The 14778-nt window shown below is 39.1% G+C and overlaps 1 protein-coding gene across 2 annotated transcripts; it reads right to left on the minus strand.

The window, feature by feature from the left end:
* Positions 1 to 681: 681 nt before the first annotated feature.
* On the minus strand, positions 682 to 14542 carry TNNI2 (troponin I2, fast skeletal type). Of its 2 annotated transcripts, XM_081313370.1 has the most exons (7): positions 14496 to 14542; positions 12920 to 12956; positions 8982 to 9023; positions 7531 to 7659; positions 4476 to 4565; positions 3326 to 3502; positions 682 to 1087 (listed from the first exon to the last, which is right to left on the minus strand). In XM_081313370.1, the coding sequence occupies exons 4-7, from the start codon at positions 7651 to 7653 to the stop codon at positions 995 to 997; spliced, it is 483 nt and encodes a 160-aa protein (XP_081169496.1). In that variant the 5' UTR covers positions 7654 to 7659; positions 8982 to 9023; positions 12920 to 12956; positions 14496 to 14542; the 3' UTR covers positions 682 to 994. The 2 variants fall into 2 exon arrangements, with proteins under 2 accessions (XP_081169496.1, XP_081169497.1); XM_081313371.1 differs by lacking the exon at positions 14496 to 14542 and having other exon boundaries at positions 12920 to 12938.
* Between the last annotated feature and the right edge of the window lie 236 nt (positions 14543 to 14778).

Here is a 14778-nt window from a genome sequence, read left to right on the forward strand (position 1 = left end):
TTATCCAGGCATCTTCACATCTCCCTTTATTCAGATGATAGAGAGAAATGGGGTTTGAAAGGTACACACTCTGAATCACATGGAAATTTGCCCAAGAGTTGATGAGCAATAACTTCACAATAACTGTTTTTGTTGCTGAATGAAATTTTGGGATATATACCCTTCATGCTGTTCCTTGCTAAACCCTTTGGACTGATCCAGAAGAATGGAGAATTGAAGCAGGCAATCATCATCCTAATGCCAGGGCAAAATAGGTGCCAGTTTGTTCTGACTATTCTCAGTACTGGGAGTTGCTTCCCATAGGAGAAGAATTGTTCAGTTAATATGTGAATGCATCTGAGAAACTATTCACCCATTCATGAACAATTTCTGTCATTTTTTTATCATCCTGTTGCCACCTATGATTATCCTCCAGTGTTTCACAAACATTTGATCATTTGCCATAAGATTTAGTTCAAGAATAAATCTGAGTGCAATAGCAAACTTGATGCATTCAGCTTCGGAAATAGTTCTCAGTGGTACAGTTAATTTACTGACGGGTTCTTCATGTTGCTTTCCTAAACATCAAAGGTAATTTCTATCTATGAGAAAATTTATGTACAATTTCCTTATTAGGCAACCAAAGCCCAAGTGACACACAGCCCTTTCATGCCTGGACTTCCCAAATCTTAAGATAGCAGCCATACTTTCAAAGCTTTATTTACATCAGTTTTAGTTCATGTTGCAACACCAGATCCTACCAAATGACAAGAGTTAATGAAGACTGAATAGTTGAAGTGCATACAACTACCTTTGTTGTAAAATGTATTTAAGGATCTTGTGGCCTAGTACTCAGAAATAAAAAGGGGTCAGACAGCAGGTAGGCTCTGTATGGTGGGCTGCACTATGAATGCAACTGTGTCATGAGGAAAGTCATCCCAAAAACAGCGCTGTAAAAGTTTGCAGAAGATTTGGATAGGCGTTAGGACTGGACTATAGAGTTGAGCAGATCTCATTACTCGCCTTCAAACATCTTCTTCCTGCCCTCCATTCCAGACTTTTCCTCAATGTTTTTCCTCCAGTCACCCACATCACGCAGGTCCTTCTCCTATGGGAAGACAGGAGATAAAATGTTATGGTTGGATAGTGCCTTTGACAGGGCTCATGCAGGGGGCAACCCTTGCCTTATTGATACGATGTCTCCCTGGGGAGAAAAACCCTCTGTTCATTCACAGATGACTGTCAAATGTGCTAATATTTATTGTGGTGGTTCACAAGTTTTCATCAAGAAAGCTGGAAGCTTACCAACACATTCCAAAAGAGTGAAATGTTCAACAGACAGTAAATTGGAAAGAAATTAAAACTGCCTATCCTGCTGAGAACTCTATAGTATTTTGGATATATTACAGTCAGAAAGCCCATTCTTACCATCACTGACTGCATTTACAAACTTTAGTAAGTCATAGATTGTTTAATGAAACACCATGGTTCACACAGTGCACTAAACTATATATTATTCTTTACATTCCACATTGGTTGAGTTCACGCATAATGATGGTAAAGCTGCAAGCTGAATGTCTCATCTACCAGTTCTCTTATTACACCATGTTTGGAATCTTCACTATTAGAAGTCTTTAAAAAAATATTCAATATATACTGTATCTCTTTCTCTCTCTCTCTCCATCCATCATCTATCATCTATGTCCGTCTATAATCTAATGTCCCTGTGTTCAATATGCTATGACACAATTTGTAGCTGCTAACTCTCTAGAAATCTGCATGGCAAGCTTCCTGTATGCAATCTGGAAAACTCATAGGGAGACTTTCTTGGAAGGAAGGATCTATCAGTTCTGATGGAACTTGAAACAATTATTAATATCTAATTTTATTCTGTGTTTCACGTATTGACTATCATATTTTAATAATATTATCTTTCTAGCAGGAAGCCCTAAGTGACAATTAGGCAGAAGGAGGAGGTGATTTTTTAAAAAAAAAAAAGATTATATTAACTATGACCTCTATCTTAAATGATGTCATTTAATGTATGGTTAAATATTTCATTTTATTTGCAAGTCAGCAAATATAATCAAATACCTAGTAAGCATGATTGGCCTTACTTAGACAACATAGGATTCTACTTTGACCTTGATTTGAAAGCTTTCCCTGATCTAATGCATATCTAACTATAGCACACAGTGTACTCATTCAGTATTAGAATGTAGAACATAGAATACCAAGATTGGAAGGGATCTTGGAGGTTTTCTAGTCTGACCACCTGCCCATGGCATAAGACCCTATACCACAGGTCTGCAACCCGCGGCTCCGGAGCCGCATGCGGCTCTTTCAGCTGTCTCCTGCGGCTCCCAGTCCTCTGCCGTGCAGTCCCCCCCCCAAAAAAAAAGTGGGACTAAAAAAGTTGCCTTGGCTCCACTCTTCAGTCAAACCCTGTTCTGCGCATGTGCGCATGTACACACATGCGCACACATTTTTTGTGGCTCCCAGTTTTTCCTTTTGTGAGGGAACCAGTTCCGAGTGGCTCTTTCACTGTTTCAGGTTGCTGACCCCTGCCCTATACCATTCTGAACAAATTGCTGTCCAGTCTCTTCTTGAAAACCTCAAATGAAAACCCCCACAACTTCTGGAACTTCTGGAAGCAAGCAGTTCCACTAATTATTATTTTTTTTAATCCCATTTATATACCGCCCTTCTCCGAAGACTCAGGGCGGCTTACAATCTAAAGCACAAATCAATGTGCTTAGCAATAGCCTTCATTCTATGTATATGCCTGCTTATTAGGGCTTTTCCCCCCCCAAGCGGCATTATTACAAAGTCAGCTTATTGCCCCCAACAATCTGGGTCCTCATTTTACCTACCTCGGAAGGATGGAAGGCTGAGTCAACCTTGAGCCTGGTGGGATGCGAACCTGTACTAATTGCAGGCAGCTGGTGTTACTTAAGGAGGCATTAGCCCACTGCTCCACCAAGGCTCTTTGTCAGGAAATTTCTCCTTAGTTCTAGGTTGGACCTCTCCTTAATCATATTCCACTTGTCCTGCCCTCAGGTGCTTTGGAGAATAGGTTGACCCCCCCTCTTCTCTGTGACAGTTCCTCCAGTTGTGGAAGACAGCTACCATATCACTCTGATTCCTTCTCTTTATTACAGACCCAGTTCCCTCAAATATTGGACTGAACAGCCAAGGTAAATATTGAGGATGATAGATGGCTGAGCATAAGTTTAACATACCCAAGCCATCAAGTTATTTGGTGGTTTGCAGTGAAATTCCTGAGAGATGCATTTAGTTTAAAAGCCAAGCCACAAAAACTACAACTTTTCAACTATCTAGGTACCTTTTCAGTGTCTTCCTTCTTGACTTGCTTCAGATTAGCTCTAAGATCCATGCAGACTTTGTGTTTGGAACCCAGAAGGGCCCGCAGCATAGCGTCAGCAGACATGCGGACTCTACGCAGGGGTGGCCTCTTGAATTTGCCCCTCAGGTCAAACAGTTTCTGGCTCAAATCTTCAAGCTACAGACAGAGTTGAAAATATCCAAATGACAAAAGAATGGCAAAGGAAGGCAAAATCAAATTTTAAACAAAGAGCTGCCAGAGGAATCCAATCCATAGTCAGAAGAGAATCTGACTAACTGTAAGTATATTGAAACAATAGGAGCAAGTGCTTGTGAAGACAAAGGGAAAATAATATTAGAAGAGTTACAGAAAATCACACACAGGCAGTTCTGCATCAGCTGAAATAAAATGCATACAAACCCCCTCACTTTGCACCTTAACCTCAAATATCTTCTTTATAATCCTGTGCTTGGAATTTAATTACCTCTTCAAATAAATAAGCTCACAATTAATCTGTATATTATAAAAAAAGGCTTCAACTATTTTCCCATGGCTCTTCCTCTGGGTTAACCATTTTGCTTTTTTGTAACTAGAATGTTGTGTGTGTGTGTGTGTGTGTGTGTGTGTGTGTGTGTGTGTACACAAACACACCCCTACCAGACTTTTTTGCTGTTGATGTGGATGCATATATTCTGAGTGTTTTCCTATCCCACTTACATTTACTAGGTATACATCTTAAATGTTTACTAAAATGGAGAAGATGAGCAATGAAGATACAGTCTATCTAGGAACATAAGTCCAGCTATTTAATAAAGTTTTTTTCTCTGTTCAATCTTTCTAGCTCAAAGTTAGCTGCAATGTCAAAGTAGCCTACACTACTTTGAGCAAAGGAGGGTATCTAAAAAGTCAAGTTGGTAGCCCAAACCATGTGATCAGACTCAACCTTTTTGTACAGTATATGTGTCACAATACTTAAATATTTAAAGGGGTGTGGCTTTAATTGCATCATTCAATTGCACCTATTTTATTTATTATTTTAACCCCATTCCTCATGGCCACAGTAAATTTCAACCCACTTAGACACAAATGATTAGAAATTGCCCACACACTCAATAGAACATATGTATGGATGCTGTAGTAAGATAATTACCTCTTTGGTAGTTTTCTGTAATTTAACTTCTGTGTCGTATCTTTCTTCATCAACTTGCTCTACCTTAGCATGAAGTTTTTTGCACAGTTCCTGTTGAGAAAGAACAAGTGATTATTAAAGAAGGTTGCTCAAACTTACTTAACTTTTTTTTATGCCAACCTTCCTAATTCTTCTGCAGACTTGTATTTGATAGATGATATGTTTACTGTAGATGTGCAGTTTCAGAATTACTCAGTCTATTCTACATCTTTATTTTCTTTTGATTCTTGGAATTAAGTGAATATCCTCTTCATAAGTCAAGTAAAATTATATAATTATGAAGAAAGAAGTAGAGATATAGCGAATTGGTCCTGCATCACACTGAGAAAATGTGAGGTATACCAAGCCAACAGTGTCTTTAGGGATGGGATATACACCCACACTAAGGGACGCGGTGGCTCAGTGGGTTAGGACGCTGAGCTTGTCGATCAGAAGGTCGGCAGTTTGGCAGGTTGAATCCCGAGTGCCACGTAACAGAGTGAGCACCTGTTATTCGTCCCAGCTTCTGCCAACCTAGCAGTTCGAAAGCACGTAAAAATGCAAGTAGAAAAATAGGGACCACTACGGTGGGAAGGTAACAGTGTTCTGTGCGCCTTTGGTGTCTAGTCATGCCGGCCACATGACCACTGAGACGTCCTTGGACAAATGCTGGCTCTTCGGCTTTGAAACGGAGATGAGCACCGGCCCCTACAATCAGAAATGACTAGCACGCATATGCGGGGGAACCTTTACCTTTACCTATACACCTACATAACCCAGGTTGGTAAAGTTTTAGTCTAAACTATTTAGTTTTTAAAATGATGTGATATAGTTAACTGTTAGATCAAAACAATTAGATGCCTAAAGATGTTTCAAATGTAAGGCTACCTGGCTGATGTATATACATAGCATGGACTTCTGGGAAGAAAAGTAAGGCATAAATAGAGTTAATAAATGATGGGATTCCCTGTCACTTTGTGGTCACTGTTTTGTTTGGGTTTTTTTCAAGGCCATTCAATTTGGTTTGGCTGAAGAAGAAGCAGGAGGAGATGCCTTTCAGCAATTCATTTGCTATTACTTTGAGATTCAAATACCATAAAAAAATAAAATAAAATAAAACCACGTGAGATCTGAACACAACAGGACTTGGGGAGAATAAATGTAACTACTTTTCTTAAAAAAAAGAGGTCCTCAATCAGGGAAAGAAATGGGAGGGAATGCTCCATAAAAATATGAACAGCTGTAACCCAATGTCTCACTGTAATTGTACCTGTAACCTATAAGCAATAATAGTTGTATCATCTAAAATAAGAGTACACAACTTCAAACACTCCCTCCCCCCAAAGCGTTGGATGTGACATTATATCTCCAAAATTTGCCACTGAATTTTTATATCGGATGCAACCAAAGGGGAAAATATTAAGAAAGAGGAATATTCATGTTAATTCTGGTTAACATAAGCAAAGATGTCCACAGAGATAGTTTTTAAAAATGGCATCACGAGATGGGATCAAAGCTCTGCATTATTATTATGTGCTGCCCGGCATTGTAATTACCATCTTGACTTTTTAAATTATACCCTGCAGACACCCCTTATATAAGTTTATTTTTTTTTTCAAATCTAGTTTTGGCTTAACACCACCAATATTTTGGAGTTAGGCTTTTGGTTTGCAGTTCATGGACAAAAAAGGTTTTGCACATCTTTATATGAAACTCAACCTGGCCAAGACTGAGTGGCTATACGTACCGGCATCTCGGGTAATCCAGGATATTCCATCTTTGGTTATGGGGGGAGAGGTGTTACCCCCGTTGAAAGGGCGCGCAACTTAGGTGTCCTCCTGGATGCACGACTCAGTTTAGAAGATCATATAGGAGTCATGGCCAGGGGGGCATTTGCCTAGGTTCGCCTGGTGCACCAGTTGCGCCCCTATCTGGACCGAGATGCCCTACGTATGGTCACTCATAAGCTCGTTACCTCCCGTATAGACTACTGCAATGCTCTCTACATGGGGCTGCCCTTGAAGACCACCCAAAGGCTTCAACTGGTGCAGAATGTGGCTGCACAGGTTGTGATGGGAGCGTCCCAATACTCCCATATTACACCCCTCCTGCGTGAGCTGCATTAGTTACCGGTTGTCCTCCGGGTGAGATTTAAAGTGCTGGTTCTTACCTATAAAGCCCTACATGGTTTAGGTCCGGGATATTTGCAGGACTGTCTGCTGCTAGGAACGACTGCCCATCGCCCTGTGCGCTCACACAGGGAGGGCCTCCTCAGGGTGCCGTCAGCCAGACAATGTCGACTGGCGACCCCCAGGGGGAGGGCCTTCTCTGTGGGGGCACCTGCCCTTTGGAATCAACTCCCCTTGGAGCTCCGGATGGCCCTGGATCTCCATTCCTTTCGTCGTGACCACAGGCCGACCTGGACTGATGGAAGGGAGGTTTTCTTAATTTTGTTTTATTGTATTTTTAGTTGGACTATTTATGGGACAATTTGATTTAATACCTTTTAATGTTTGTATTTTGTCTTTTTATCATTGTTAGCCGCCCTAAGTCCTTTGGGAGATAGGGCGGCATACAAATTCCATAAATAAATAGATAGATAGATAGATAGATAGATAGATAGATAGATAGATAGATAGATAGATAGATAGATAGATAGATAGATAGATGATAGATAGATAGATAGATAGTTCTTCATCACTGGTCCTTCCACACTAAGAAGCATCCTCAGCAAACTGCAGTTGGATCAAAATGCAACATTAGCGTATTGACATTATCACATAAATGCTACCCTGAGATATTTACTTTCCCGATCCCTAATACAAACATATAAATTTAAGTTTTAATATCACATAAACCAAATTAAGAACATATATTTATATTTGGGGATGATGGGTGTTTACTCTTTATAGTTTGCAAATACCTAGTGTGGAAAGAAACTAATTGTCAGATCAAATCAGCAAATCAACTAATGCATTACACATGAAGTTAAATGTTCCTGTTCTTGCATATGGGATGAAAGGGATTAAATCCTTACCTGCAGTTCTTGCATGGAACTTGGCAAGTGCAGAGGTGGACAGTGTTCTGCAAGATAATTGGCTTTTTCTTGTTCCTTAGCTACAGCTTCTTTTTCAAGCTCAGAAGCAGCAATCTGGAGCATAACACTCTGGAAGATAATGTTGGAAGAAGTCGAATTACATTGACAGAAAAAGTATTTATCAAGGAAGAGAAGGGAAGGCATCATAAGATGTATAGTTGTGTCCAAAACAGCAATCACCTCTGCTAACATCAAAACAAAGGTCAGGGCTTAGAAAGCAGCACAGAACAGAATCAGTATAGTGGTCCTTTAACTAAGACAGAGGTTTTCAAACTTAGCCTTTTTATGACCTGTGGACTTCAACTCCCAGAATTCCTCAGCCAGCGTGCCTGGCTGAGGAATTCTGGGAGCTGAGGTCCACAAGTCATAAAAGGACCAAGTTTGAAGACCCCTGATCTAAGAAGTAAAACATAGGACAAGAATGAGAGATCTATGGTCTTCCAGATGTTACTAAACTACAGCTCCTAGTAGCCATCAGCACTGGCCAAATGGACTGGATTGCTACTATTTGTGGTTCAACAAAATATGAAGACCATCATTTCTCCATTCCTACATCTAGAATGTTCATTCATGGTGAGGCTACACCAGGAATTCCCTAACAGATTTTCAGCAAATCACAATCACTCAAGTCTCAATAGAAGGTGTTTAAAATAAAATGTGTAATTATTCAGGATTATTAATTATGTTCATCATTACTAGGTGTTAAGCACAATGTCCATTAGTTTAACGAACGAAATACCCCAATCATGTAGGAAGATGGAATGAAAGTCTGAACATAGTAACATAGTGAATTTGTCCATAAGCAAGAAGTTTTCCCCAGTCACCAGTAGGTTACTGGTTGTAGATCTTTCCAGAGCATTTTCCCCCTGAGATTAATTTGATATCAGAAATTACTTCAATAGCAAAATGCATTGTTGGAATGGGGTGCATGGAAGGTAATTGGTATGGGGAGAAACTTCTTCCTCACGTGCCCTCTTCTTTTAGGAACAAGGGAAGGGAATGGAGGGAAGGGAATGAAAATCCACTCCTAACACTTGGGCCAGACTTGCATTTAAAGTATTGTCAGAATTGTCACCATCACAACTAACCTTCAGCTCCTATATTGAAAATGGGACAGAAACCTTAAACTGTTCAAGAACTTGAAACATTCTTTGCTAATGACTGACAGCAGATATCTGTATACATGTTTTCTTCTGTCTCAGGTGCCCAGACATTGTTTGGGGGAGTGTTTTGCTAGACATTCCAGAAGAAAAATGCTGCATGGCATAGGACTTTTCACAATTACCTTCCTTCTCCTCTAGGAGAAAGGCAAGAAGGCATTAAAGTAGCATAGCTTTTTAAAAATGAGCTCCACAAATAATATATATATATATATATATATTTATATATACCTTGAGGTGCTGCCGGCGGGCAGTGATAGCCCTCTTCTTTTTCTAAAATTAGGAAAAAGAAAAAGAAGACTTTGAGCTTTTACAGTACCTTTTCCACGAGCCACATTTTTGCATACATATTTCCTAGAAATCTGACTGCCCTTCCCATGTAAACATGTGACAGCAACCCAAGAAAAACATCCATAGTTGAAGTAGGCGACAAACCCACTTCTCTTCTGTCCTGCCATTTGCTATTCAAAATTCTCTTTTCTCAGACTTGCTTTCACAATTCAAAGTGGTGAAAAGATTGAATTACAGTCCCTCACACTCTAGGGACAGGAAATAGTCAAGTCAAAAATTGATTCCTACTAATATTGTCCTATTTCTACTCCTGCTATCTTTTTTTCAAATTAGCTGATATAGATGTCAAAATGTGTCCTTGAATTGTAAGAACTTTAACTTCTACAAATTGACTACAAATTTAACTTCTACAAAATATATGGTTGCCTACAAATATAGGCAACCATATATTTGTCTCTAATGGTTTGGTGTAATGGGAATAGTTACTCATGTTTTGAATAGCTTCATATGCTGCTTGTTGCACATTCATTTGAGGGCCTCTTATCCAAGTTAAAAATGTTTAAGAAATCTGATAAGGTCACTTCAGTATGTGGACAGCTTCAGCTCAGAATTTGGCCTTTTGAAAGCCATGGAAAGACCTGGCTCAACTTTAGTAAGCTTTGGTCAAATCTATCATTTGTAGTTATATGTTTGCTCTAAGATGGCTGTTCCAGAAACCAATTGTGTAGCAGCTCCTCTTGTGTATAGATATTCCAATTCAATAAATATGAGATTAAACAAAATGGAAGCTCTGAAGCTATTAAAAAAGAAACCCTGTACATTAAAGAGACTTAATTAGATGCAGAGCTGTATTATATTCTCTGAGTTATTAGATTAAGAACTCCTTCAGTTTGAGCTCAGTGTATTATGTTGATTCTGGAACACAAAAAGAGTTTGCTTATGTCAACCTGGACCACTGGTCCCTCTAGCTTAGCAGAGTTAATGTTAGGTTTTCAATTAGAGCTTTCCAGCTTCACCTGGAAATGACCAGGATTGAACAATTAGATAGGAAATATTTAGGTCCCAATTTGATTTCCATAAATTCTGTCATATCTGTACCCATATATTTTTCATGTTATACAGAAGTAAAGATAATTTTCCCATAAATTATGCTAATCAGAGACTTAACTTTTATACTATAATTTTTCTTCTCTGAAAGTGAAACAATACCTTTTTCTGACATTTTGGTCCAAAGGCGGTAATGATTTGAGTAAATGCCCAGAACTGAATGCCAGGATATTCCTGTATGCATACATGTGCTCTACCAAAGAATTATGACACTCAAGATAGAGTTTCCAATCATTGCTAAAGGCTGGAATTGAATCTACATTAAACTCTTTTCAAAGGAAGCAGCCAATCTACATTCTCTTTATGAAAATGATATATTTTATATTTTTCCTGTGAAACCTTTGAGAATGCAGCCAAGCATTATAGTATTGATATCTGTCAGCTTGTTTGTATTGACACACTGGTTTTATTTACTGATTTTAACTGGATATTTGAATGCAACTTACTATTTGGCATAATCTAGCTCAATTCAAGGTAAGAAGGTTGGGAAGAAAAAAAAAACTAATCATGATTTTTTTTTTAATGTCCCTTTCACCAATTCAATACCTCCTGGTAATACACAACCTTAGAAAAGCTGTTGGTCTAGAATTCTTCAAATAATTTACAAAGCAATTACATAAAGAGAACAAATATCATTAAAGATAGAGCAAATTCTTCGGCTACTAAAAATTTGCTCTGGAAAACAGGATTCCAACTGTAGCAAAAGTAGTTGTAGAAGCATAACAGGGAGGGGCAGGCTGTATATATTCTAGAAGCTTTTTAGTTCAGCCTGTAAACATCTTCAGATTTAAGGTTGTATTTTTTTTTAGTTCTTATTAAGGTGAGGGACATGGAAGTTTAAAGAAGGAAGGATGAACTTTGCAATTGATTTCATCCTACGTCCTCCTTTAATAGCTCTTCAGATAGCAACTTTGCAAATCCTTCAAGGCTACCCACACAATTTATAAGAAAACAGATTGCCTTATTACAGTGCCATGATAGTCACCAGGAGAGAAGGAACCCTTAAGGTATTGTCTATTTAAGCTTTTTAAGTTGCTTTAATAGCTTTTTATTATATAAGGAAAGCTGTGCTTGGCAGGATGACTTGTATAACTGTAGTTATCTGGTCCATGCAGTGTGTAGAGTGGTCCAAGGAGACTCTTTAAGAGGAAGGGCTGCATCATTCTTCCCCTACTTTACTGCTACAGCTGTTGTTCCTTCACTGGGTTTGCAGTCAACATGCACTGCTTTCAATGGGTCTTGAGAGTGCAGAATTCTGAGGTATTAAAAGATTTAAAGCAAGTCATCTTTGCCTGAAGCATGCCTAGGGGCCTGCTCCAGCTGCTTTCTTGCATGGTAGGGTGGAACAGGCTTACTTTAGTCCTTAAATTTTTGCTTTGGGACTCCTCAAAGCAAAGCTTTGTTTGTTCATAATTCATCAGATTACTCAAAAGCTTTACCCTCAAGAACGTAGAGGAATCCTTTGGAACAGCAAAGCCATCCTGGATGCAGTGTGTGAACGTCACTCTGAGCAAGGTACTGAGGTCAGCATGCACTCCAGAGAACTACACCAATAGCTTCCCATTTGAAACTATGAAATAGCCACTCCAAGAAATGGAAGGAGAGGGGCAGTGGGTGGAAATTTATTGTAATCCAAATATTTTACTTGTGTGCTACCTAAAATACTGATTGCATGGTACTTAACAATAAGGAGTCATTAGTGAATGTCGTTCCCTTTTGCAGGATGTTGCAAAAAGAATATGCAATCTACTATCAGAAATGGGAAGGAGACCTTCCCTTGCTATGACAGTATATTCCCAAAATGGTAGCACTTTATTAAATTGTGGGAGTAAGATCAAATATTCATGTTGGGAACAGTCTCATCTACAGCGCAGCTCTTTTGATCTAGCTATTAAACATAAGCCTTCATCCTATGTATGTAACCCTTCTTCTTCATTTGTATAGATTGCTTTTCTGGATTCTGTTTTTTTATCACCCAAGAATATGTGATGCAATGTTGGGAACAGTGATGTCATATCAGCTGGACTTTGGGCCAGAAATAGAGGGCTTCAGTATAAAACAATGAGTCTCAACCCAGCAGGATTGACTTTACCCTGATTTAACTAAATAAGTATACAGTGTGGGTGTCTGTTTGTGTGTGTGTGTTTGGGGGGGTGTCTACTAATCTATAAAAATAACTCTGTAATACAACTGAACTGAACTGAACTGGCATTTATAGGAAAAGATGAAGAAGCTAGAAGATCTGTTATAACTATCAACTATTCATTGTCCTTCAGTTTCTTCTACCCAAGAGAAAATTTAGATAAGTCAATGGTATTATCAAGTTAATCATATTCTAATTCCAAATTGAGTCCCCAAAATAATCAACAAAGTAAAACTTACTTCTTCGCTGATAGAGAAGAAGAGATGATCACAAGAAGAAAAGAAGGGAGGGAGGGGAAAAAAAGATCATTAGTCTGAAGGTCTGAAAATGAAATATAGGCACCATTATCTGAAAAAACAACCATGAGACATTAAAGGCAACACTGATAAATATTTCCAAAGGTTACGAGGTAGGAACAAAGAAAGCAGAGGAAAAAGTTCAGTGCAGGAATTCCATAACTGCAAATGCATTTCCCATCTCTAGATGAAGATAAGAATAATAATTAAAAAAATCCACATGCCAGAACTCCAGGTGAATTGGGGCACAAAAAACTATTTTTTTTAAAAAATTGAGAATTAAAAACATTTGAATCTGTAGTTCATAAAAAAAGAATCCATATTGCAAAGACCAACTTACTCTGACATCTTGGTTTTGTTGATGACACCCTGCAATAAAGCAGAAGGAATAAGCTTTTTTAATAAAATTGAATTCTTCAGATTAGTAATTATTGGACACTGCTTTAAAAAGAAAACCAGCTGGGTGATAACTGCTTCCCTAACTCTTCTCCTTCTGTTGAGTGGAGACACAGTTACCACATCTATGGACAGCAGCCAAATGTGTTGTTAATCATAGCTGGAGAAAACCATGGTCCACCAAGCCTTTCAGAAAGTTCCCAAGCTTTATTCCTTTTTTCCTAGAAATAGTGTCTGCTTGAATAACGGCAAGCACTTTTTTATGGCAGGGGATATTTACGTACAGGGCAGCAAAATATGTTTTGAGCTTTAATCCAACATCTTATATTTATTATAAGGATTCTTGGCCAATGGCATCTTCTGTAGTCAATGTTTGCATACTTACTAGTGAGTGTGCTCACTAGCGCAGAGCATAACTATAACTTTAGGCACTACTTGTGTTTGAAGAATGTCAGGATGATAAGGTGACATTTTCTCTTATTAGTGAGAAGCTAATGGTGGTGTCCTTTTCTATGCTAGCCTCAGTCACCACCAATGTCCTTTTGAGTTGGAATAAGATGAGCAGTTAAAAGTTGCCTAGCAAGGGCATCCAGAAGGCAGTGGCAAGACTCCCAAAAGAAATCTTATCCTAAAAATGTGTAGGACCTATCACATAACTGAGAAGAAAGTGCTTCTAAAAATGGCTTGTAAGGAACTGCAGCTGTCTCCTTGGGTTGTAGCCTTTTCCAGTCCCAATGACACGAGTTGTGAGGGAGTCACTGTGGCAACGGCATGAGCCCAAAGTATGAGTGACAATAAGTTTGACAAAAAATGTCAGCCCCCACAGCTTGGGAAAGCGGCACAGCTTGGCTTCCCTAAAATGAAAAGCCATCTCTCCCTTCTAATTTTCTTTTTTGCCAGCAAATGTGAAAAAGACAGGCAGCCTAGTGTGATAACTTCCCCCGCTCCCTTTGAACAAGCAGTTTTAGTGCTTGCTGCCTGCAGCCTCAAACTGCTTCTTGAACAGAGCATCCGTTCCATTTCATTCTGCCCCAAAACCTCTTTTGGAAAAGTAAAAACTGATGCTTTTGGCCAAGCTTCCTCATCTGACAAGGCTGGATGAAGAAAAATCAACAACAAAAAAACTCAGGTAAATTTAGCTAGCATGCAGATTTACATTTTTCAATTTTCTTACTTAGCATATGAGAGTTAGAAGAGAGGAGTGAAGAAGAAATGTAAGCATTTTCCTTCTGAAGTGCCACAAAACCGGCATTCTTGAAAGGAGTGAGAGCAGAAAGAAACAGAGAGGGGAGAATGTCGGATGAAAACAGGTAGGTTAAAAATGGGGATTGGGGAAGAAACTGGACTTCCTGACAAGTGATGGAGAACAGCTTTTTGATTCAATGCTCATGTTTAGATCCTTTCACTCAGCCAAGCACACACTGTTAATCTAAGCACCAGAGCACTTCTATTCCTTCCTTTTACTCTCTTAAAGGTAAAGTGAGATGAGTAAGAGACATGCAAAGGGCTCACCCAAGTCCCAAGGAGAAAAACAGAGAGCGCTGGTGGGAGGGCAGGTTCAACTGGCAAGCCACAAGCAGTCGGCTTCCTCTGGAGGTATAAATGGGTTTCTTAAACAGCTCAGCAAAAAAAAATCTCTCTTTAAGGGCATGAAGCCTTCCTCAGACCAATAGAGTGCAAGGATCCAGAAATACAAATCACCACCCTCAGTTAATGCAGTTAGGTTGGGAAACCGTCAAGGAGCCCTGGAGAAATCAGGCACTATCAGGCAATCCTCCTAAAGAGAAATATGAAT

Source organism: Vipera berus (assembly GCF_964194415.1).
Source record: "Vipera berus genome assembly, chromosome: 1".
NCBI classification, from domain to species: domain Eukaryota; kingdom Metazoa; phylum Chordata; class Lepidosauria; order Squamata; family Viperidae; genus Vipera; species Vipera berus.

Excerpts from the sequence above, each read along its gene's own strand:
- TNNI2 (XM_081313370.1), bottom strand. The coding sequence starts at position 7,653 with ATGCTCCAGATTGCTGCTTCTGAGCTTGAAAAAGAAGCTGTAGCTAAG. Across the intron at positions 4,566-7,530 it reads GTTCCATGCAAGAACTGCAG|GAACTGTGCAAAAAACTTCA; the intron begins GTAAGGATTTAA and ends CTTTCTCAACAG. Across the intron at positions 3,503-4,475 it reads TACAGAAAACTACCAAAGAG|CTTGAAGATTTGAGCCAGAA; the intron begins GTAATTATCTTA and ends CTCTGTCTGTAG.